This window comes from Argopecten irradians, chromosome 4 (assembly GCF_041381155.1).
Source record: "Argopecten irradians isolate NY chromosome 4, Ai_NY, whole genome shotgun sequence".
Lineage (NCBI taxonomy): Eukaryota > Metazoa > Mollusca > Bivalvia > Pectinida > Pectinidae > Argopecten > Argopecten irradians.
This window is the reverse complement of record NC_091137.1, coordinates 40,173,763-40,201,268: the sequence shown is the minus strand read 5'-3', so window position 1 is coordinate 40,201,268 and position 27,506 is coordinate 40,173,763. Positions and strand designations below refer to the sequence as shown.

Sequence of the window (27,506 nt, the reverse complement as noted above, 5' to 3'; positions counted from 1 at the left end):
AACACATTTACTATAGCTGGAACACATTTACTATAGCTGGAACACACTTACAATAGCTGGAACACATTTACTATAGCTGGAACACATTACTATAGCTGGACAACAGCTGAACACCTTACTATAGCTGGAACACATTACTAAGCTGGACACACTTTAAGCTGGACACACTTACTATAGCTGGAACACATTACTATAGCTGGAAACACTGCACACATTTACTATAGCTGGACACACACTATACTACTACATAGCTGGAACACATTTACTATGCTGGACACTTACTATAGCTGGACACACATTTATAGCTGGACACATTACTAAGCTGGAACATATGGACACACATAGCTGAACACTAACTAGAGCTGGAACACATTTACTATCGCTGGGACACTCTTAACACACTTACTATAGCTGGAGCGACACATTTACTATGCTGGAACTTAAGGACACACACTTACTATAGCTGGAACACATTTACTATAGCTGGAACACACTTACTACAGCTGGAACACATATTATAAAGGTATGCTTGGGTGCTGGTATGCATGACCATTTGATGCATGCACACATTCTACTGCAGGGAAGCTGGAGCAGACATAAATTCCACTGACCAATCTTCAAATGTGTTAAGACGCTTAAGACACACACATGGAAAACTCGGTCAAAAACAGGATGCCAAAAAATAAATAACAAAATTGGATGAATACCAATGCAAACCAGTGGAAAACTAATAACTCATCATCAGTTCAGGATAAATGGAACTGTGGCTGGTAATTCAACACTAGATCCCAGGGGGACCCTCACTGCCTATGAATGAAGACATATAGAGAGGACTTACAGATGGAGTTTTGGGTGAAACTCAAGGTGATCAATATTTCATACATGAATTCAAAACTCAAGGGTTTAACTGCAAAGGTCATTCCGTTAAACAACAAGACAAACAGCATGGCCGATTACCAAGCTAATGTTTTTGGTGTTGTCTCGAACTCTTTTGAGATCTGGCGTGTCCACGACAGGTGTAAATTGGTCCTTACTCATCTCGAAATCTTTGTGATATTGTATCTGTCAGGGAGAAAGCGTTCACCAGTATAGGGAGTTGTTTCTATAGGTTATATTACAGTAATGATGAAGAAATGAATACACAGATATCATATTGTCAGAATGAAGATGTGTAGTGAAGGATTATAAAAAGTAAGGCTACTAAGTGATGGTAGCATCTGATGACCCATGTATGTACACAATCACTGGTTTTTCAAATTTAGATTTTAATTTTTTATTAAACCCACCTGAATTACTTTGTAATTCATTAAAATTTCCTGTCAAATATTGTTTTCAAGTAACAGTTTCACTTCACTTTGTTTTAGTCTTAATTCTTTTTAGTTATTTACAGGATTTTTTAAAAACTTTTTTCTAAATCAATGAAATTTTCATAAAAACATGAAAATTTGACATAAAATGTTCCAGATAAATTTACAACTGTATCAAAGGAAAATACTACAAAATTCTTGTATATTCTTTGTTGGTGTAAACCTGATCTACACAAAAGAGACATTAGTGAACTTTATATACATCAACAAACAATAACAACACTTAACATTGAGTTAGGTTCTGTACAGTACTCTGGACACACAAGTCTAGCACTACAGTAAAGGGGCATAACTCTGTCAACAGTAGACTTCATCCAATGTACAATGCTGTTATGTAAATTTGATATATATATGAAGTCTCAAGTTTACAAACATTTACAATTAAGTATACAGTATATATATATATTGAATGCATGATGCTTTCCTGGAATTACACATAGTCTAGATCATATCCAACACATTTTCACATGTTATTACAGAGACAAGATGATGCGCTAAGCTTGTAATCCTCACTACCCAGTATATACACATAAACATATGCGCAATTAAGCATTTTTGTTCTTACTACAACATCATGATACAATATATGATGACATCACAGCATCACCATGGTAACAACCTGTAGGTCACATGATGTTCTGCTGACAGTGTGACGGACAAAACAAAACCTATGACATTTTAACCATAGGGGGAGGTAACATTTGTAACAATAACAATTCAATGTAAATCACTTATGTTTTTTTTGTATTTTCCTGATTTTACATAAAATTCACAAATGTATTCCAAGGTTTACAGTATCCTGCCATACTCAGATAAATTGACAGAAGCTGTTAAACTCATCGAACACAAATAAATGATGTAGTGTGTCAATAGAATAGTCTCAGTAAACATGTTAGGTGAGTGTCCAGAAAATTCTCTGGAAAATCAATTAATTTGACCAGAAAATTTTCCGAAAGATCACTATCAATTATAAGTGATTTAACATTGATGTTTACATGTATATTTCCAGTTCGTGCTTAGTATGTTTAAATGTATTATACCGCGCTAATGTTTTGTGTATTGAGTAGAAGTCTCTTCATGTCCACGGTATCGGGTACCTGTGTGTAGGCACCTTTACTTCGCTCAAAATCACTGTGATACTGAACCTGTGGAGTCAGCAACCAAATTATACATGGACTATAATTATGATGCTACTCTTCGTATCTTTACTGAACCAAACCTTGATTGAATTGTAATTGACAAATATACAACATCTACATTTATATAGATATTAAAAAAAATAAATTCCATTATTCCATAATCAAATAATCAAAAACTTTCATAGCAATAAAAGCATAAAGAAAATGTCTTTCAAAATGTTAAATGATATTAAACAAACTAAATATCAAAATAAGCTCACTCACAAAATAATTCTATCTAGGAAAATCAAAGCTAGTAGAATTATATTCAACACAACATGAAAATAGTTTTAACTGTTAACCATCTATTGAAAAATAGTGATTACAGAAAACTACATATCAAAAGCTCTAATGAACTGAAGAGAGATACTGTAATTTCTACCTATCAATATTGAACACACCATGCATTGATTGTCATGTATACAAAGCTAAATATATGATTCCAAACTATGGTGAAAATGTAAAATAAGGGTGTATAATTATATATTTAAGGTTATTTTTGTCACCACCAGATCTGTTTTCTCTCTCTGTATATCATTTTTATGGAGAGGGGCTAGGATTGACAGACATGTTTTTCACATCTCATAAATAATTTAGGACTTAGGTGGAGAGTTGGGGTTGGGGGTTGGGGGGGGCTTAGGGGGGGTTGGGGTTGGGGGTTGGGGGGGGGGGGGGTTGGAACATCCCTTCCGGGGCCCACTCTCCCACCCCTTTGGCATATACGTAATTATCAGGAATCTGGTGCGTCTCTGTAATACAAATACTTACATTACTCTGGATTTTTGTGTTCTCTGCAATTCTTCTTGTCTCTGGAGTCTCTGCCACAACTGTGTGTGTTGTCTTTGGATAATGCCTACAAAAATTGCATTTAATGCTTTTAAAATTCAATAAACAATGGAATTAAGAATTACTCTCACAGCACACTTTAACTACAATGCATAACACATTTAATTGAAATACCTCATTACTTGGAAGTTTTCAATAGTCATGAAGTTTTTAACCTGGTCATAGTACAGTTGTACCAGATCTAGCCAGACTTTGATGCTACCATTAAAATTTGTTGGAATTCCAATCATTTGTTGAGGAGAAGTAGTCAATATGATTGGCAGATAGACGACAGATGTCGGACAGCAGCTGTATGTGTGTATACCTAATAATATAAGCTCACTTTGGTCATTTGGGTGAGGTGAGCTAATACATGTAGTTACATATTTTTTTTTTACATTTTGTACCAATGCATGGCAATTTATTGACTTGCATTTTGTGATTTTACTCACAATTTACGGCTATCATTTTCTGAAAGCTTCCGCATTGTAATTCCTATGATCATGCAATGTGATTACCTGTATTATACTCAGTTATATTTTGAACATACTCGCACATTTTGAATACTATACTCACGCATTGCAGTATGGCAATTTGTTATATCCTTTGTAGTTCTTCATATTAAGAGACATGTTACATTCCTGACACCGGAAACATCCCTTGTGCCATACCTGTAAATAAACAGATATAATAACCACATTATCAACATTTAGTTCCATTGAACATATATATGCATTCAATCAGTATGATATAAACTCATTTTTTTATACCATGGATTTACCAAACCCTATCAACAAATATTTCAAATTGTTCACAACTGTGTGACAGCACTATGTATTTGTATAGCTTATGTACTACCTGTGTGAAGATCGAAGGGGAATCAACATCATCATTCAATTTATTTTGTTTACAGAACAAAGGTAATGTACACTTATACTCAAGGGTAAAACAAACTAATTTGTTATGAATATATACATATATACATTGTACTATAAAATTTGCTCCAACTACCACAAATTCAATAGGACTATTTTCTTGGAGATCACAGCCACCTGCTTCTATTCTAATAAGACCAATTTAAATTCTGCTCATCTAATATATATTAAATACATGTATGTCCAATGAATACAACAAATTTTGCCCTAAAAGACCATTTTTTTTGTCCATTAGGTGGTCATCACTGATGAGGGACTGGGTGGTTATTTTTAACATGTAGCATTACTGGGTGTCTACAGGAAAGGTATATGTAACTCTTCTAACTTTGCTTCAGATATGATATAGTGTAGTTAATACTGCTATACTGCTATCACATACAGCATCCATTCCGTGTTTTTTATTATAAGTACTTGATGACTGATAAAGGCCTCAGTCTCTTCCACATATCTATTTGTTTGTTATTTTAGGAAACATTTACGTATATCAAAGACTGTGAAGTAAAGAGTGGTGTTGGCTGACGATTATATAGTAGATTTATCATTTAAAGATTCTGTATTATATATAAATGCCTTGTAATGTTTGCACAACAGTAGGTGTTAAAGTCTTCTGACCTATGTTGACTTGATAATAAGTCACAGAAAGTCTACAATTTCAGAACTTTGAAAGCCCAACAGAATCCCCAAAAATCAATAACTTATACCAACCAATACTATAAGCTAGTAGGTACATCCCCCTTCCCCCAGCATACCGAAGCTAGTATGTATATTATATAAATAGAGGTAATTTGGTGGGATACAGAGGTTGTAAGTGCAGGGAGAGTGATCCGCCCACTACACTACATACTATACAGTCACAGCCTCATCATCATCAGTCAGACTGCAGTCACTACATATACATGTATTCGACTCAATAAGCGCCCATCCCCCTTTTTGAGGCCACGATTTCAATTGTCCACGCATAAACAAAGACCAAAACTATACAAAACTGTACAGATTTGCAATGATTTTGTCTCATTAGCACCTTTTTTCATTTTTCAATTTTTCAAACGCCCTGGGCGCTTATTGGGTTGAATACGGTATACATCATTACTCGGTTAGTGTAACACATCTCAACAGAAAGGGGACCTGTCCAATTATATGGACGCTACTCTCTGTGTGTAAATGTTACACTTCCGGAGAACTTTTTAAGTGTTAAAATCATATTAGACATACTTGTGTAATGTTAATATGTCCAAGATATATATCAAAGTTGTGATACTATAAGAAACTTACATTATTATTACATGAAATTACTATATATAGCTACCACACAATTATGGACATGGCGTTAGACACTGGATTGATCAATTTAATGTCCTTTTATAATAAAGGTCAGGGAAACTTAAGGATGTGCCAAGTATATGTGGAGGAAAGCCGGAGTACCCAGAGAAAACTACATGCACTGATCACTAACAGTTGGTACCCAACAACAGGGGTCACTGACCAACATGGGTTTTGGAATCATGGCCCAGAGTGATTGAGGTCAAGGAGTTGTGGTCATATATCAGGACATCTTTAGCCAATTGCATGGCCAACACCACCTCTAACATTATGGGATCAAAAATGAATAAGAAATCAAAGGCATTACTGGTGCTACAAGAACCTTACATGGATCTGAACTTTAAATGAGCATATTATTAATACTGTTCTGTTAAACGAAAGAATATAGAATCAAACTGCCCAATGAAGACATCAACCCAAGCAATAATCTTAGAATACAGAAGATAAACAAAGGTGTATATCAAGGAGGTATTAATGTAGCAAGCAGGCTATAACATTAATACCTACTTGATCAATATGTCCAGTATAAAGTCAGAGTTATCCCATATAAACAGCTTTTGGTGTGCTGTGTTGTGACCATCAATAATTCAGACATGTTTACATCATTGACTTTCACGTTCTGTCCCTTGCTACATTACACACTGTGGATCATTTCCCCACTAGTCAGTGTACACTATGACTACAAGAGCAATGTGTGATGAAACGGTTTGTCTCCTGTCTATAGCATTTCGGTCAGAAGTTATGTCCACATTTCAGCATGAAAGTTGGTAATTTATTTGTTTTACACCGAATCAAAATCATCAAAATTGGTTAATGATATTTTCTGTTGATGTTACCCTACAACAGTCTTCTGCAGTTAAGGTCATTGAAGGACAACCTGCCATGGATATTTGTGTATGTCTCCTTGTGATAGCATAATTCTTTCAAACCAAAATGTAAGACCACTGCTGTCACATGTCTGATAAAACTGACAATAGGTAACATTATAAACATGAGTTATAATTAGCTAAAGCAAGATCAGAATCTGTTGTTGTTCAGGAGTGGTATGTGTTCCCCAGGGGACATATAATTCAAACAGCATTTCTCTAAGGATCTCCGCCAGTGGGCATAACCCACGGCATTTCTACCAGGAGACATTTCTGCCAGAGGGCATAACCCAGATTATTCCTCCTAAGAACCCATGCCAAGGGACATAACCCTAGAACATCACACATATGGACCTCTGCCAGGCAAGTATTCGTAGGGACAAGTTAAATTGAAAGCCGAAAATGAGGCAATGTCAAAGGTCTCTCTTAGAAGATGACAAAAATAATACATGTATTCTAAAATATGTTACTTCTTATTTCACATAATAAGTGAAACAGGTTAACTTTTTATGCCCTATCTACCATAGGCATAGCTAGCAAGCTGCATCCCGACATGTATGTTTCAGCACGCATGTGTTTTAAGTTCACAATAAATTATCCAGAGATATCAAGTTGATCAAAGAAAGCATATATTATACCATTACCAGTGCCTTAAGACTGAGAGATGGACGTCTAAAGTAAAACAAACAATACTAAAACACAGATATCTATATGCATTTTTATTTTTGGCTGTCTGCCATAATTAATATATGATTATTGGATACAGGATACGGCTGTGGAGCCTTTGGAACGATAAAGTCAAGCCATGTATCCGATACAGCCTACCTTTACCCAACAGATTCTACACTCCGGCTGTACCCCCCTCTGCTTCAGACATCAATTATAATGCTAGAATTGGTATGAATCAATAAATAGCAGTTCCAGAAAAAAACTCCCACAACCCATTATACTGGGTACCATAACTTGTTTTATTTCTGTTTTTTGTTTGTTTGTTTTTTGGTTTCGATATAATCTTTTATCTGCTGTATAAAATCCAAACATTTTATTGTCCGAAGCAGATGTGTCAATCAATATAAGTTTCAGTCAATAAATTGTAGTTGATTTAGATCATTCTATTTGGATGACTAAAAAGATGCATCATTTTGATCATTTTCCATCCGCCTCTCTGCTCACTCCCTGAATTCCCCATCAGCTACCATTCCCCAATCAGCTACCCATGGACATCTTAGTCAGTGAATGTGCTGCCAGCAGTTATTCGAGGTCAGAGGTCAAGTGTCTACATAATATTGCTCATTAAATGTTTACTGTACCAACTTCAAGATGGAAGAACAAATTTGAAAGCATCTGTAGGTAATTACTGAAATATTTTGACCAAAATTTCACTGAGGGTCGTCTGGTAGAGACAACAGTGTGTGTATCAGTAGGCCAGCTGTTTAGACAGTTGTTAGAGATCAGAGTACCTCAATAATTACCAAGGAGATATAGGAGAAGGTTGATAGAGCAATACCTTCAAGGTAACATACACTCCTTTGTGGATGTATTTTTGGTATTACAATGATGTAGCAAGAGAAGTTATTGTCAGGACTTGGTATTTTTGGACGCTCAAAGTTGTACACGGTGAGGATGTTGGCCTATACACCCATTTTATTTCTCTGCACATCCTTTATCATGCACATAAGTACACACCTTGTGGCGTAAAAAGAATGCAACCAACTAAGAATCTGAAATTCTTCAGCACCCTACATGTATACATAATACTGTTAAAGATGCTCCACCACTGACAAATGGTATTTTTTCACAATCAAAAACAGGAACAGACGATTTATTATTTTTCTTCAGTTACAAAAGTTACTTACTTTACACCATTACCAATATTGAAAAGTTTGAGCCTCTTATTTTACTTCAAGTTAAAAATATGAAAAATAATTAATTGCATCCTGAAAAAATTCCGTGGCACTATATCCTATATTGAATGAAGTAATGATTGCGCATGCACCAAAGGCGAACTAAATGATCTCATGTTATTTTTTGTGCTAATTAGGCATATATATACACGATTAAACGCCAATTATTGTTCAAATGATGAATATCATTTATGCTCTGTCGGCGGTGGAGCATCTTTAGGTGGGGAATTCATAGAAGATGATAATAAAGATTACTGTATAAGAAATATACACCTGATTTATGTACAATTAATCCAGAATAGACATTAGATATACTATGGAATGTACAGGACTACAAACCTGTAACAGTGAGAGACTTGTCAGACAAAAATGATCAAGAGGCCAGGGTGGGGTGGGGGATGGAGTGTTTCTAGCAGGCCTACAATGGCTATCTTGATACCGGTATCTCAAAAATATAACAGCACTTTTTTGACAGGAGCAACGGTTACCTCAATCTAGGTAATTAAGTTTCAACTAATCACTCATTCCAGGTAATTAACTTTCAGCTCATCAATCTTAATGTTGGAAGATGTTGGAGTAGTTTGAATCACAAGAAGTCATTTTTAAAGTTCTCTCTAATTCCATATTGAACACTGCAGTTCACTGTGTATTAGATAGCTACTTGGTGCAGGTTTGATATCCTAATAGAGTGAGATAACTAGAACTGCCACTGGTATATATTTAGAACGTCACAAAGACACAGAGAATCTATAATCAAGGGTAAAAGGATTCGAATGAGCAGGGCAGACAACAATGAACATCTGCAAGATAATATATGTTCTCAACACAAATATCATATGTACATAACAACTATTTCTTCTTCTGTAAAATTTCCATGTATTATGATACAATCAATCAATTATGTAAGCAACATGAATCTTTTAAGTTAAATTATTCTAATGTTATCCTTACGTTCCAGTCAAGTTTTAAAGACCTAAATCAATTGCAATCTCTACATGGCTGTTAAGTTAAACCAGTCTGCCCTGATAGATATGATAATCAATATTCTAGCGGTGTGCGTAATGCCCGATCTAGTGTGACAATTTGACTTTACAATCAGAACAGACTGTCACTTCCAGAAGACCATACCATGTGTAATGTTAGCTTGCTACATGAATATATCCTTTCACTGTGAAATGCACCAACTAAATTATGGGTTAGTTGCTGTAATAAATTCAGCCACAACAATGAACTGTTTAATCTCATGAATGCGAAACTTGCCTTAAATCATGTCCTTCAAAATCAATAAACTTAAATTTAAATACAAATCACGATTTACTATCTCTGACTGCTACTGCTTGCATATATATAAGACCTATGTAAACAAGACAACCAGTTATAGTTCTTGGTAAAGGTGAAGTAGTTTACCTGGCAGGTAAAAAATCAAAATGTAGCTATAAATAGGTCACCTACTTTTAAAATCATGTCACAATTATTAGATAGTACCTCTGGTAGCAGGATATGCGAGTTTGAATATATGTCTTAAATTAGACATATAATGGAAATATGTCTTAAATTAGACATTTAATGTACTATATGTCTGTTAGGCTGATCTCTTATAACAGATTTATAACAATAAAATTCCAATATTCAAATGTTCTAGTCTAGGAGTAATTAATCTAGCTAGCTAGCCTGGAGATCTAGATCTAGAGTCAATATACATATGTATTTATATATGGTGGCATCCACATAGTACAAACACAATATACTGGTAGCTTCTTGACTCAGTCTTGAGATAAAAACAAAATGTTGTGAATCGGTATTAAAAAGTAATTCGTAAAATTCACATTGATATATACCAGGTGTATATTTTAACATACTGCTGGTTTAGTACTTGACTCTAAAAAAAGAAATGCACAACAAAATAGACTTATAAGTCGACCTTGCTGTGTACATATGTGCCACATACAGATTTATCTTAATATCTGATCAGCTCTTTATGATAGATAACAACGGTAATGACAAATGACCTCTGGCCTTTAACTACTGGGTTATCTACAACAAACTAGTTACAAATTAAGTGTAGTTGAAAAACTTATCCAAACGATCATGAATAACTTAATGTGAGGACTACTCTCTGTATACACACATGTGGGACAAAGCTTAAAGAATTAGGTCAATATTATGTCAAGATTGTAAATCAGGACAGAGTTTTCAGTGAAGATATGTACACATTCCTATACACCTATCTATGTATACACACACCTGAGGTGTAATGCGGTCAATAATCATTATCACCACCTATATAATTTCTGACAAGGTTCAGTAACCTCGTACTACTCTGCAGGGATGGTCAAATTCATCAGGGGATCTATCGTCAAGGGCTGATGATCAACAGGTGTGACGATTTGTGTCAAAAATATCACAACAACATTAACTGTACCTTTGACACGCTCTGCTTAATTGTGTTCTTACACGCTTGTCTCCCCTGGATAAAAAAATACCAATTTTAATTATGACAACAAAATTTTGAGTCTAATTTATCTAATGGCCATCTTTCAGAACATATGTTCATAGAGATTAGTTGACTGTGGTATCTGACCACCAGGTAGATTTAGTAGATAACATGTGGTCAGTGATGTCCACTTCCACTTTACCTTCAGGTGGTATGATGAGAATGTGTAAACCCACACCTTAGAGTGTCCAGTGTTTACCTATCTTAAGCTCTAAAGATCAAACCTGGACATAACAACAGTACACCTTCAGTCCTTATACAGTACGTACAGTACAGGGATCTGTAAGAATCTGAACACAGGTGGCCTTAACAGATTTGTACCAGCTGGATCCAATAAACTTTAAAATCCCAGGTGACATTTCTAACAGGTGTTAACTTCTACAATGTAACACTGTATTGCTGTTCGTATTCAATCATAAATCTATAAACATCCACACTAGGAGGCTGGAACCGACCAGTATACTTTTACATTTATTTGATTGAGTGAAAAAACTTCATTTCTTACTGAAATTATAGGGAAAGGTTTATATTTAATGATTCTCCATAGCAAGCATAAATTTCAATCACTATTCATTAACAGAATGAGTTGTGTAATGAAAACCAAGATTGAAGATTTGAGTCTGATGGTATAAATTTCAGGCCTGGAGAGCAGAAGCAGTATACGGTATATATATATATCCTATTCAGATTTGTATGAAATATTATCTTTTAATTTAATTATATACCTTCCAACTAGATGCAACTTATATAATCGTAATTTTTTTTTTTTTTTTACACAAGTATACTGGTGTATATAAGGGTCATATATCAAAGAAATGTCTCTGTTTGCCAAAATTCAATGAAAATTTGCAGCAACAGCCAATATAATGTCCCCCCTCCCAGATAATGACAGATTGTTGAGTGTTACAAGACATTTACAACATACAAGAACTATTATGGAAAAGTTCATTATGTCCATGTATTTTATTAAAATTTCAAACCTCAAATAAGCCCCCTCCCTAACTAGTTTGTTAGCGATTACATTAACCATATAGGGATCTGTAGTGTCCCAGTGAGATTCCAGATTCTATTTAATTTTCACTCAATTATAGAATGACTGATGTCTAGGGGAACATACATGTGTCCTTGAGATAAGGTTGTTAGAAAAGCATATAAGCATGACAGGCTGAAAGCTCTACGCCAGATTCTCATTTACATCTAGTAAATTGAAAGGGGTGTCCTGTTGAATGTCTTTGCTGAACTAAAGGAGAGGAAATGTAGCTTTTTGTCATGCATGTTTACAAATAATGTCACTGGGCTTTTCCATTATCAGATGGAGCTCTACACATATGGCTAATTACCTGTGTTACAGATTTCTAGCAATTTCTCTTGTGACCTTCAACAAAAAAGTTATTTTTGTTTTAAACAACGAAAGTATAATCAGTCACGATTCCCATGATTGAAACCTTTAAGCTACTATAACATTCAAAAAGACCTGATCTAGTTGGAAACTACAAGTATTCTTGACACGCCTGGGGAAATGTGAGGAATTCATATTTAACAGTCTTACTTGTATCTGTATTGTGGGCAAAATGATAGAAACTATATGTGTTCTAGACTTGATATAAATGGAGCATGTATTTAATATAAACCGTACGATGAATGCATTTGTATGTATTCTGTCTCCGATTGAAGATTGTGTTGCACTATCTATCTGAATGAAAGCTAGACATTTTGAAATGTTCAAGATGACTTCAAATCGTGACAAAAACATGCTGAAGGGGTGTTCCACCCAGCCCATATATTACATGCTAGGTTTTATCTTACTTTGGGTGATTTAGGAAGACTGGTTTGAGGAGAAAAAGACCAAACTGTGTAGAGTGGTATGTAGTGTAGGTATGTACGATTGTACATTCTGTGTTAAAATCAAACTGAACTAACACCTGTGAAATGAAAATGATATTACAGCTGATAAAGCATTGCAGGAGATGTCTAAAAGATGTACGGCACCAACCCCGCACCAACCTGAGACAAAATCGTGTAGAAAGTGGAGAGAAATACAGACAAAAATAGGTAGCAGCTTGTCTTAACATACCTACACCCACACGCATGAAAATAGCTACAGCTAAATTATAACTATGGCAGCATCACAAGTGCCTTATCCAATCTACTGATGAATTTATCAGCTATAAGTTATTTTCTCAATGGAGAATTTCACCCCAGTGGCTGTTAGGATATTCCACTAAAACTCTGAAAACAGACAAAAATATGACCCGAAGCAATATTGTGTAGAATATGTTTTATATTTTCTTCAATGAATTGTGTGTAGGCTGCTCGTTTACTCATTCTGATGTTGATCATGAAATCACTGAGTAAACACATATGGAGAGCTTCAAATACTACTTGATGTCTTTATTTGTGCCTATAGCTAACACACAATTCAGAAACAATGATAGCACCAGAAAGGAATTTCGCAGTAAGGAGTGATGTATAAATGGCTGATGTCAGGCCCACAAAACAGATAGCCACGTCATATTAAAGTTATCCCAGCTCAGTCTGTCACCAAAGCTGGCCTACAGGAGCAGCATCCAGACATGTGAAGTGGATCCGTGTAACAAGTGGTGAAAATAAAGAATGCTGCATCTGACGCACACTTTATAAACAAGATGTTTGTAGTAGTCACCCTGAAGTGAAACACTCATTCAAAATATTTGAAAAATTTTCTGTTGTTTGTGGGGTTATCTGGTTTAGTACATGATGCATGTTGATAATACACTCTCATTTCACCACAACGCCAGGGTTTGATTCCCCATTTGGATACGTACAGATCTTGAATATGGTGTCATCTATCTAACATGTGGTTTTTTACTGAGTACTCTGGTTAAATCCCAAGTTTGGATAAATAAGAATTCGAATGTGGAGTCACCTAACATGTGAAGTTTTCCTGGGTACTCTGGTTTTCCTCCCTGATGTAATTAAAATATTCCTTGCATGTTTCCATCAAGGCAGATTGCATGCTATACATGCTTAACACAGGGATGCAAGTGAATAACTGACATTTTAATGACTTTATAACAGGAGCTGTTTTCTGGAACAAACATTTGTAATCACAAAGCTATCTGTGTGCATTTATTATTATAGGTTTTACATATTTTTCAACGGTAATCATGTGCCATTTACAGAATTTTCAATTGCTTGGAAGTGCTACAGTGAGTTTGAGCAATAAAGCAGAATTTAAGCTTGATATATATATATATATACTGACATTCTTTTTATTAGCCCACCATCATCAGATGGTGGGCTATTCAAATCGCCCTGCGTCCGTGGTCCGTCGTCCGCCATCCGTCCGTAAACAATGCTTGTTATCACTATTTCTTAAAAACTGCTGCAGGGATTTTGTTCAAACTTCATATGGAGGGTCCCCTTGGTCCATATTTGTGCCATACAGATTTTGAGGCTGATCGGAAAAACAAGATGGCCGCCAGGCAGCCATCTTTGATTTTGGCAGTTGAAGTTTGTTATCGATATTTCTTGAGAACTACTGAAGGGATTTTGTTCAAACTTCACATGGAGGTTACCCTTGGTCCCTAGTTGTGCCATACAGATTTTGAGGCTGATCGGAAAAACAAGATGGCCGCCAGGCAGCCATCTTTGATTTTGGCAGTTGAAGTTTGTTATAGATATTTCTTGAGAACTACTGAAGGGATTTTGTTCAAACTTCACATGGAGGGTACCCTTGGTCCCTAGTTGTGCCATACAGATTTTGGGGCTGATCGGAAAAACAAGATGGCCGCCAGGCAGCCATCTTTGATTTTGGCAGTTGAAGTTTGTTATAGATATTCTGAAAACATGAGGTTTTACCCATGGTCCTGCCTAGTTGCATACAGATTTTGAGGTGATCGAAAACAAGATGGCGCAGGCAGCATCTTGATTTGGCACGATATTTCTTGAGAATACTGAAGGATTTTGTTCAAACTTCACATGGAGGTACCCTTGGTCCCTAGTTGTGCCATACAGATTTTGAGGCTGATAGGAAAAACAAGATGGCCGCCAGGCGGCCATCTTGGATTTTGATAGTTAAGGTTTGATATCCCTATTTCTCAACAAGTGCTGAACTGATCTTTCTCAAATTTAATATGTAGGTTCCCCTAGGGCCATTGTTGTGCATATTGCATTTTTGGACCAATCGGTGAACAAGATGGCCGCCAGGCCGCCATCTTGGATTTTGATAGTTAAAGTTTGTTATGGCTATTTCTCAGATAGTACTGAAGGGATCTGTCTCAAATTTCATATGTAGGTTCCCCTAGGGACCTAGTTGTGCATATTGCATTTTGGGACTGATCGGTCAACAAGATGGCCGCCAGGCAGCCATCTTGGATTTTGTAATTCAAAGTTTGTTATCGCTATTTCTCAGAAAGTACTGAAGGGATCTGTCTCAAAATTCATATGTAGGTTCCCCTAGGGCCCTAGTTGTGCATATTGTGATTTGGGACCGATCGGTCAACAAGATTGCTGCCAGGCAGCCATCTTGGATTTTTATATTCAAAGTTTGTTATCGCTATTTCTCAGAAAGTATTGAATGGATCTTTCTCAAATTTCACATGTAGGTTCCCCTAGGGCCCTAGTTGTGCATATTGTGATTTGGGACCGATTGATCAACAAGATGGCCGCCAAGGAGTCATCTTGGATTTTGATAGTTGAAGTTTGTTACCACTATTTCTCAAAAGGTACTGAAGCGATCTGTCTCAAATTTTATATGTACCATAGTATGTTTGAAAAAGTTTAAAAAGTAGAGAAAAGATCCATCTTTCCTTTGTCAGATATAGATCATTCTTTGGTGGGCGCCAAGATCCCTCTGGGATCTCTTGTTTTCATTAGCTATTGGTATGAAGGAAATGTGCTTTATCTGGGGCGGTGTGTACATGAACATAAGTACTCTATTTCCTGTCAAATATGAGAATGCTTACATGCATACTTATAAAGTATATATACTCGGAGATAATCTTAAAATATTTTTATCAACCTTATTACTCACTATAAGAGAACTAGTCAGAACCAACTGAAAAGAAAATGATCACATGATAGAAAAAGTGATACTTTTTAAAAAAATAATTGTGGTGAACAATGGTTGTATGCATGGTTATCGTTGACCTTTGAAATAAGGGGACAAGCGCAAAGGGAATAAATGTAATTTCTATAGAACTCAATATTATCAGCTATAGTATACATGTTTCTGGCTACAGGTAAAACAATATCTTTATATCAAAAGATGAGAACTTTTAACAATACACAACAATTGAAACAAAAGATATAGTAAAAGATATCAATGTCTATACATAGAGTATCGGTAGAGTGTGTACGTGCCGACAAACATTCCTCAGGGGCTCTCAACCAACAAGAAGGTGGACTTATTATATGTGTATAATCACATGAGTGAACAAGGTTAAATTAAACTGCACCACAAAATTACAATCAAGGATCTGTAGTAAAAAAATTGTTAATGTTCACATAAAGAGAAGGGAAAATAATCCTTTCAGGGTCAATGTCTATTTACTTAGGTTTAACTACAAGATAGACAGTTTAACAATAAATGAGACTGCCAGTGCACAACACAATTACCAAGTGATTAATATTGCACCAATTTGTTTGTTTCAATTTAATTATGGTTAATTGTAGCAATGACGAGCTTTTTACTCGCAAATGTTGACTTAAAATTTCCAGTAACAATAATTAGCTTTCCACTTGAAAAGGCTTCCCAGTAACAATGACTAAATTAGAATTATCAGTAATGTAATTTGCTAACCAACTATTACATGTATGATGATCATGATCATGGATAATGTGAAGTTTTGCGAAAAATAGTTACAGAAATCTTTAGCCTAAATGGCGACCTCTTTAGGTATTCTATTTATAGTCACAGTGACCTAGTTTTCAACATAGAGTACTCATAGGTACATATATATATAGGTCAACAAGTTTAAAATCATTTGTGTAATGATAGTTGTTACAACCAGTTGAAGTTTCATGTGCACCACTTTGATGACTAGTGCTATCAAAATGTACACTGTGTCATCTTTATCAGACAAACGAAATTTGAAGATCAATGCTGATCTAGATAACGAAATTTGAAGATCAATGCTGATCTAGATAGCACTGTAATTGGGTTGAAATGACTCAATCTCCATGCCTAATTTAGTAAAACCTGGTCTTATATGTACAAGACTTTATGTGATCCCTCATTTAAATTCTTCGAATTTCATTTTGAAGACAACTTGTACACTTTTTATAAGTTTTTACACTCTTGTTTAAGAAATATCATTACATTTTATAACCATACTTTAAAACCTGAAGAAAATGTTGGGAAAAAAGTTTATAATAGGTTTGTATACTAACGATCTGCAGGGGGACAAACAAAAATCTTAGCAACAAAAGTACCCCCAATATATACTTCGGATGACTCATTGGAATGGTGTATATAAATGCTGACACAATGTCGTCGGGTTTAATGGACTAGAGAAAAAAAGTCACTTTTATAATTACATAAGCATGGTTTGAACATCTGGTGTTTGTAAATGAATGTTGCCAGCATTTTGTTGACACATGTACTATACCCATTTTGACAAGTATGTGTGCAGGACCAGCTTACTCCGCAGACATATATTGCTTCAAATTTAAAGCAGTTTTTCCTGTAGTTACTTCCTTTAAAAAGAAACTCTTCAATATGTTCTATAAAATGCATCAATTTTAGCTTAATATTTTTTCAAGAGGTTAAAATACTCATCTCAAGATCAAAGGTCAAACAAATGCATATACATGTACTGTATTCTATCCAATATTTGTTTGTTTGTTTGTCACCCAGTCACATTAACAGCTATGGTCATGTAAGGACGGCCTCCCATGTATGCGGTGTGTTGCGTGTATGTTGTGCGAGGTGCATGTTTTGGGAGACTGCGGTATATTCATGTTGTGTCTTCTTGTATAGTGGAACTGTTGCCCTTTTTATAGTGCCATATCATGATCGCTGAAGCATGCCGCAGAAGACACCAAGCAACACCCCCCCCCAGTCACATTATACTGACAACAGGCGAACCAGTCGTCCCACTCCCTGTATATTTATATTTGCTAAGCCCTAAATTTGAGCAGAAACTACCACTTTTATAGACTTTGGTGTGTTTCAGTCAGGGGACAGAACCCAGAGCCTTCCAAACAGGGGCGAACGCTCAACTCAAGGCCAAAAGTGAGGCAGTGCCAATTCAAGGGAGGCATTAGGAAAGATAAAGTCAGTTAGGAAGAAGAGAAAAAATAAGATCCTAAATTTAGTCTCCTTTTACGATCATGCAATAGGAGCAGCAGGTACAATTCTAATGCCCTACCTGCAGGGCCATCTATCCAATAAGCGCCCAAGACAAGGGATGGGGTACTTATGGAACAGATAATTTGAAAAAGAAATCATTAAAGAAACCTACACAGGTTTCCATATTTTAAGTCAGCTTTGATTAGAAAAAAGTGAAACCAAGGCCTCAAAAACCGGTAGGGTCATTTATAAGGATAGGGGCGTCAATTGGGTTGATCACAGTATTTCCATAATCATCACTTTTATACTCTAATTATTAACCAGACCATAAATTCGAAGAATTAGATATGATGACTGATTGAACTTGAACCTTATATTCATCTACAGTATTTTGGCCTTGACCTTGACCTTGACCTATAGGGTATGTTATAAATTGACATTTTCCTGAGCATTTCAGATGATGTAACAATCAATATACCCACAAGAGAAGATAACTACATGGCTGTGAGACAGATGGGGATCTGCTGGAAACAGCTGGATCAGATCAGCCATGTCTAGGAGGAGGCCACCAGATCAATATACAATACGATTGTATATATATCAGCTGGCACAGCTAAACATTAGGGCATGACCAGAGTTCACTATAGTACTACTCCTAGCTCTAAATCAGAGGGAAATTCGACCTTAGCATCCTATACAACTGGCTCTCATAGGATGGTGCTGTAATTACATTAAAAAAAAATAATATAGAATTTACAGTTGTTACACCCAATTTTAGTTTTTACTTGTCAAGAACATTACTAGTCTATTAAACTACAGCGATGAAGTAAAAGACGCTGAAGCATGAGCTTTACTGCTGGTAAATCTAAACAGTCTAAATAAACAGTGAAATGACCTTAGACTCCAGTAAAACCATGGTTACGTTAAGATGGCTAGGTATTATCATTTCAGTAGTATTTCCCATGGGTTTATAACTTTAAAGTGATATATGTATGTGTACATGATATAGTCTACCTAGTGGAATAATGGGTGTCAGAATAAATAAGCAACAGAGCATGATAGCAGTGACAAGTAATTTTATCACAGCGTTTATAAAAGTTATTAGAAAAAGAGTACCGGTATATAAACATAGACAGGTACATAACTAGTACATACACTAACTAGGTAGATACTAAAACGCATATTTTTCTTTTATTTGAATAATTCCCTAACATTTCTTCATATTGAAATGCTCATTAGTTAGCAAGATAAGTAAGGAGTTTATCAATTTTAATCTCAAAACACTAACAGCTACAATTTATGTACACAACAAGTAAATGTATATGGAAACATGACTATATATAGCTATGACATGGTACAATACTGTACTAGCGTGTGATCTTGTCCTTATAAATGTACATCGTGGGAACATCCTTAGAGAGCTTTGATGCATGAGCAGTTGAAACATGATGATACAACTTTATAGTCAAACTAAAAACTGACCCATAGCATCATCGATGCATTTGAAATTTGAGCAGCTAGATAATTACTGAGAAAAGAATCTTACACAAGTCTTTTGGTTATACTGGTTGGTTGATTTCCATAGTGTCAATGACCATGATCCCACAGAATCTAATTTCAAGTTTATTTGGTGTACATGTACAGATTCAAGTTAGCAAACAAATTAGATCTTACTCAAGCATTTCTGTCAGGTACAAACATTGCCATTGGTTTTAACATTATCCATTTTTGCTGATGATGTATTAATTGTCTGCAGCTGGGACGCCTCAATTAATCCTTTTCTAATTATAAGAGTTTACCAAGTCAATCATTATTGCAAACATACACCAAACTTGCCATGTTCTGGCAAGCCAACACTCAGCTTACTATATATATAGCTAGAGCCTTTTCCTTACAAGCCAACACTCAGCTAGCTAGAGCATTATCCTTACAAACCAACACTCGGCTAGCTAGAGCCTTGTACAAATGAGCCAACACTCAGCTAGCTAGAGCCAACACTCAGCTAGCTAGAGCCTTGTCCCAACAAACCAACACTCAGCCAGCTGGAGCCTTTTCCTTACAAGCCAACACTCAGCTAGTTAGAGCCTTTTCCTTACAAGCCAACACTCAGCTAGTTATCAAGAGCTTTGTCTTGATCAGCAATAATGATCACTCAGCTACAGCAAGAGCCAGTTCCTATTCCTAACAAGCCAACACTCAGCTTGTCATAACCTTGTCCTGACAAGCCACCACTCAGCTTGTCATAACTTAACCTTGTCCTGACAAGCCACCACTCAGCTAGTTAGTGCCATGTCTTGACAAGCCAAAACTTGACTACAACTTTGCCCTGAAAAGCCATTTTAACACTCAGATATCTAGAGCTTTGTCCTAAAAGTTCAACGCTCAGCTAGCAGCTGCAAGAGCCTTTTTTTGATCAACCAGCACTCATGATCGGCTAGTGAGAGCCTTGTCCAGACAAGCCAACACTCGGCTAGCTACAGCCTTGTCCTGATAATCAAACATTAGCCAGCCTTTTCCTAACAATCCAACATTCAGCCAGCCTTTTCCTGACCAGCCAACACTTGCGACTAGCCTTGTCCTGATTGCCAAGCAAACACTCAGGTAGCAAGAATGCCTTGTCCTGTTCATTGCAGTCCAACACTCAGCTAGCCTTGTCCTGTCAAGCAACACTTGGCTAGCCTTGTTTCGACAAGAATTCAATCATAGTTTTGACTTTCTAACACTTGTGATCAGATGGACTATAATTAATATAATCTATATATGTCACTGTAATAATACAATCTGATCTCCATAGTACAGTAGTACATCCTTTTTTTAGCAATTCAGATGCTTTATTTTTGTCCAGAGATAGTCGATTACACAATAACTAACAAATTAGTCTTCATTATTTCAGTAAATGCTTTTGGTTTCATCTTGTACTTTCAGTTTAATGTGTATAACACATCAAATTCACAATGTATAGGAAATCAAAGAAATCTGCTACTGGTATCAGTATTGCCTGTAGGGGTTATAAAGAGGCGATGTACCAATGAATGGAACATCAGCTACCACTTAAGTACACATAAACATTAGACAGTCTGTATTGATTAATAGTCAGTCCTTCTTGCTACCCAGCTTTATTACACAGACATGTCCTCATTGTTTAGCACATTTACTAGAGCAACATATAACGCTACTTTTAGTTTAAAATGATCAATTATTGAATAGTTTATGATCAAGAGAAACAAGATTTTGCACATTGATACTGGTCAGTGACCAATTTTCAACATGTATTTTGTGAAAACCTGTGTGAAGGGTAACATGTTCTATAAGAAGATGTCCTTATTTACCAAAATTTGTGTGTAACCACACAAATACACATGTGATGGCGAGAATGGGTCCTTGGCAAGAATTGGTCGTCTGTCAGTGTATATAGACTACTGTATTAGTAATTTTTAACCATTCAAATGACATAAATTAAGGAATCCAAAGTAAATGCTAAAGTACATTTAACATTTTGAGAGATTTTAATTTATTTTTTCATTGTTCATTAAGATGAATTATTCTTGAATTTGCCAAAATAGTTATGATACTAAGTTTCTTTCTATCATATCAAGTACATCCATATTCTTAGTAGTGTGTATTGAAATGTAAACATCCTAAAAGCTAACCCGACCGATTTGTTAGTACAGCATGTTCAGTAGTAGTTGATGTGACGTGCCCCCGAGCGACATCAGTTAATGACAGTTACAGGCCAACAGCACACATGTGTAGACCATTATTTAGGCCATGGGACAAATTATAACCTGTTGTACCGAGCAGTGGAATGTTGTTTTGTAAAACAACCCATTCGATTTCAGAACATCGTACACTCCCCGTGTCGACATTTCACCAAGCGTGGAAATACCATTGGTATCAGTATGATTTAAATGTACTCTGCTACAATTACGTTATTAGATGTTCATCAACTAAAAGTAAAATCAGGTAGCCGCGAGATATTAGCCTACCTTATCCAGGCATTTCAGCTCCTCAACCGGGAACACGGTTTTCGTGCATTTCGCACACTGTTTACTCATGGCGATGTCTTTGTTAATTTCCAATAAGGGAATCGGATCACAAACGAAATTCTGACGGCTTTAGAATCCTCTTATGATTGTGTTTCTCATCGAAATAGCACTCCGCCCGTTCGAAGGTTGGCTTACGGAAGTGGATAGTTTGCAATGTGCCGTGTGCAAAAATAGCGCTGTACTCATTTGTAACGACTGATGTGATTGGGTCAATCATAAACATTGATCTCATAATCATTTACAATATTTACATGTATAATTGCATTAAATGTCTGTTTTTAACTATGATTTTATGAGAAAATTTACTACTTGTGCTTACTTTGATGATACATTTAAGGTCAACGCTAGAAATAAATACAATCAATAGTTATAAGAATTTTTATAAAATGCCTTTTGAGACAGCCCACAATTACGCGGTCGGGGAGTGAGTATTTGAGTAAATATATTTCCCCCGTAATATCCTTGAAAAAACACCAAATTTTACAAAGCAATAAAGAAAAATATGTGATTATGAGTTCCATAAAACTTCTACTGGTCGGATAATATTGTGAAAATCTTGGCACCATCTATATGTGTAACGAGAAACCGCCCTTGATAGGGGCTTGCCTTAAAAGGTAATGTTGTGATTCACGAAACACCTGTCGCGCGCGAATCCACTTCACAGCAGATGTGACACATGTGCATTTATTTAACCGTATCAGACAATCAGTGGAAATAATTGAGAAATATGATGACAAGTTATGATCGCAGCTAATAAACTTTACGTACACGTGGAGAAGTTGGCCCCTCTATCTGATACTTTCGGCCTATGATACTGAAGCTGATGTTGTAGTACTGATTAGATGCATGCAAGTGTTACATATACCTGATTAAGTATGTGTGTGTGTGTGTGTGTGTGTGAATGTGTGTGGGGGGGAGGGGGGCAGGGGGTAAAAAATTGGTAAGGTAAGTTTTAAATATTATAATTAACTTGCACAACATTTTTATTCAATATAATTACTTTATGAATAACAGTAAAGGTCTAAATAGCTGGAACTTGCCTGAAATCAGGTTCCACCTACGGTGCGATTTAATTAGCTGTAACTTACCTGAAATTATCATAAAGGTCCCGGAAAAATGTTTTCAATCTGAAATCCAAGATGGCCACCATTTACAGCTGCCATCTTTCAACTGAACTACTTGCTTGCAATGATCCAGACAGTGTCCCGACCAAGTCTTCTTGTTTTTTTGAGTCGATCTGAAATCCAAGATGGCCACCACAGTCACCTTCACCTTTTTATCAGTGCGATTTAGCTGAAATGTTCCTGACATCATCCCGCCAGACCAAGTGTTGTTTCTCGTATAGATTTGAAATTCAAAATGGCCGCCACAGTCGCTATCTTTTGAAAACACATTAGAAAGTTTAATTCTTTTAAAGTCGCCACGTTGAAAAACATTTAATTCCTTTCATGTGCAACTTGTTCCAAGCTAAGTTGTCATATGGCTGTTACGTCAGTATATTTTCAAAAGATACTGTGCGATCATGTTAAAAGAGCGATAAGAGTTGTTGCTATAATCACTGAGGAGTTCCTTCCCTTAACAAACATTTTGATCAGCATTAAATACGTGTATTGCATGGAGATTCCGAAAGAAATTAATAAAAAGTGTAAGTTGAAATACAATTAGAAAATTATGTTTTTATTATATACCTGTATATTAATGAATTATCAGATTCTTATTTTCATGTTTTTCGTAATTGATGTCGTTCGCAGGAATAATAATCGGTCAGAGATGGAAATAACCATCATTTACGAATAAAAATACACTGTATATAAGGGTTTCTGTGAATTTACCTAAAATGGTTACCGATGTCACAACGAAATATTATTTTTTACATCATACTAAACTGTAATTTACATTCAAAATTACCACTTGTTTATCAAGTTAAACCAGAGACCAGAGATTTAAATCTCTGGTTAAACCAAGGATGTATATGACTTATAAATCCTTGGTTAAACATATAAAAATGCGCAGGAAACCTAGATATAACTGTACGGATATGCCATGTTTCACCATAAACTTTCTTTTGTCCCGAGACAGCCATGCCACGTGTCATTACAATTGCTTCACTTTTTGGATCACTGAAGTAGCCGAAACAACTACAATTTACACGGTCATCTTGCCATGCAGAAAGAAAGTAATTAGTAAAGTGTACATGTACTTGCTGCGTCCTTTTAGGATCTTTCCTCATTCACTGACTTTCTTTTACCGTCTCAATTTTGTTAGCGTCCGGGCATTGTAATATTAATGACATGTCCATTTTTTATGTCTCAACTTTCAAACAGTTAGGCTAGTGAATAGAAAATATTGACCAAATCGACTGGAATGTATTACTTTTGCTACGTGTCGGATAAGGTTTCTTAGTAAGACGTAATTTGAAGATTTTTGCAAAATTTTAGCACCAATGCTGAACATGGACACTACGATTAATCAGCTTAGTGATTCTCACCGGGACCTGGCACGAATTTCTCACCGGGACCTGGCACGAATTTCTAACCAACAATATATGTATCAATACAAGGTTTCAGATTTAATTCGAATTTCCTGTTGAAATTGTACTCCGTTGATGATATATGGTATATACTATTGGTTAGAAATTCGTGCCAGGTCCCTGTGGTAATTCTCATACCAGCATGACATCAACTGAACATCAGGTCTGTAAGTTTTGCCTTGTATTGTAAATAAGTTCGTTACATCCGACCCGAAATATGAAGTAAAGCCTGCTAGTCCATCATCTGATCGAGACCATTTGAACCCCGAATGAAAGTCAAGGTCATAAATTTGAGCAAACTTGGTAATCTTCATACAACCTAAAGGTTGTTGAAAATAAAGATGATTTATGGTCCAAGGCCAAACTAAGTTGATTGCTCTTTACCAACGGATACTTTGAGACTAAATCTGGTCAACTGGAATATCTAAAATGCATGCAGAAGATGCAAATCAACAAATAAAACAGACGCAGGCTCCTGTCAAAATTAAACCAATAGGAGCGTAATGATAAAGATATCAAGAATCAGAATAAAGGCAGATTATTTCATGACATTTTTATTAAAAAACATCAATAAAATGACTACTACATCACATGAAATTGAGTTCCGTTCTTGTTTGAACAAAGAGCTTGATACAGCTGCCCAAACATTACTCGATGATTTATACAATGTGCTTATAATCAGACACCTCTCCACACAATCTTTAAGGAACAAACAATAGGACATGGTCCTGCAAACTTTGACCTTTTGGTACTAATTGTCTTTTTTTTAGCTGTGATAAAATTTCATTTATAAGTAACAAAATATATCAAAATGGTTGGCAAAAATTTAATAATTTCCAATATTGGCTTTCAATTTAATTTCTAATTCACAAATCATAATTGTTGAATTCAAGAAGTTAGAATAGCAAGTTGACCATACATTTCTAATCTACCAAGGGAAATGGGCTTCAAAAGCCTTACTAATTAATTCAATACTGAAGCATGGTCAGTTTTTTTCAGTTTTAATTTCATCAACATGTATTTTGATATTGTAAATGTATATGTACACTATCTGGGTGTATTGTTTGTCTTTACATAACAAGTTTGACATAGTATAAGCTGTAACACAAAATGTAAAAACATGGAATATTCAAGACCTATATACAAACTGGATAATGTTTATGAACCCATCTTCTACAAGACCAGGACTAAGATTCTATTTGTAATTAAACTAAAATGTTTTTGCCAGTTGCCAAGACGATGTGTTCAATCATTTAAGTTGCGCTGTAGCAAATACCGGTATACTAGCTAATTTACATACAGATCATTATTCACCTTATTGAAAAACAATAACATCTTACACATTCTTTTGGATTGAGTACCGTAATCAAATATCCTGAATAATTAATGTACGAAATGAAGCTTATCTAATATTTTTGCGTCTAAAGTTATAACTTGCCTAGGAGCCAATGATTATAACTACAAGCTACAAACTTACAAGGTTTATTTTACATCAATGCTAAATAAGTTGTACAATTTATACAACTCACATTTGATGGACAAGATATAAACTGTGATGAATGCTGGTATGGGTAGAAATAGTCTGGAGAAAACCAACTTGACCAAGCAAGTGACCTTTTATTTTTCCATGCCCATACGGGGAATGTGGCCCTGACCAGCTTCATGAATGGCCAGCGACTAACCACTATGCCAGCCAACATTTTAAAAGTGACATTCTTACTGGATAATGAACAAAGGGAGATAATTCAAAATCCCTTATGTTTGTTGTCAGATCTCTGTGTAACAGAGTGACTAAGGATCTGTACACGTCTCAAAATAAAACATATGCCAGCTATTTTCAGTCACATGGATCTAGCCCACATGTGAAGCATGTGTATTAGCTTTACAGAACAGAACATGATCAGGCCACAATGGACAACAAAGTTAATTACCATGTACCAATACAAATTTTCATCATTAAGAGTAGAAATTTCCAACAATTTTATGACACAAGACAAAAATGAACTAAAAGAACAGCAAATCAAAAACATCATTAATATGAGACATTCTATAGAAATGTATCCATTTTAGATCTACAAATATTTCATTGGTATAATTATAAAACTACGGTGATATTAACTTGAATTTGATAATCCCGCATTAAGAAAATTTGGTTAGGATGGAAAAAAGACGGAATTCAAGTTAGCCGATTGTCAGATGGTATGAAGCCACGTGACGTCTTGTGCTGGCACATGCACTTGTACCCATCCAATGTTTGAACAATACACAATACAAAGTCACTTACACTACCTAAGTGGGTTGATTGACAGCTACTGATCTATTCAGGTAAATTTATTTCATTATGTAAGGAAAAAGATATTCACCATGCAGTATACACTTAACCAAAAAGACCTTGGTAATCAAAATCAACTCTTTCCCGGGTAATATTTGCAAGCAAGAAATGTCTATCACGTTTAAGCAATTTAGATAAACTTAAACGTTGCGTTTACAATGCAATACATTTATATAGCATGTCTCATATACAGATATATACAATTATGGCACAAATCCCAAACATTTTTATGCCTACACAGGTATTTGTTGTAGAATAAAAGTTTCTACAATCTACAGGTCTACATGATACTAATAATGTATCAAATATTTTTCATTACAGGAAGACCCTGTAGAAGTTTTAAAGCACATTTTTTTTGACATTTTTCTTTTCAACCAGAGTGCAACAGTGTGCGATATACTTCTCTCCCAAAATTTCTACATGTGATTGATATTGA

The 27,506-nt window shown here is 35.6% G+C and overlaps 1 protein-coding gene across 19 annotated transcripts in view; it reads right to left on the bottom strand.

The window, feature by feature from the left end:
* Positions 1 to 22,370, bottom strand: part of LOC138321648 (LIM zinc-binding domain-containing Nebulette-like) — a 47,321-nt gene extending 24,951 nt beyond the window's left edge. For 9 of the 19 annotated variants that reach the window (XM_069265454.1, XM_069265455.1, XM_069265458.1 and 6 more), the window contains exons 1-5: positions 22,149 to 22,369; positions 3,947 to 4,041; positions 3,314 to 3,398; positions 2,408 to 2,512; positions 958 to 1,062 (exon numbers count right to left, since the gene is read on the bottom strand). In XM_069265454.1, the coding sequence (XP_069121555.1) occupies positions 958 to 1,062; positions 2,408 to 2,512; positions 3,314 to 3,398; positions 3,947 to 4,041; positions 22,149 to 22,217 (459 nt within the window). In that variant the 5' untranslated portion in view covers positions 22,218 to 22,369. Of the gene's footprint in view, positions 1 to 957; positions 1,063 to 2,407; positions 2,513 to 3,313; positions 3,399 to 3,946; positions 4,042 to 22,148 lie in introns of all 19 variants that reach the window. The other 10 variants (XM_069265472.1, XM_069265462.1, XM_069265465.1 and 7 more) reach the window with 7 other exon arrangements.
* Positions 22,371 to 27,506: the final 5,136 nt, after the last annotated feature.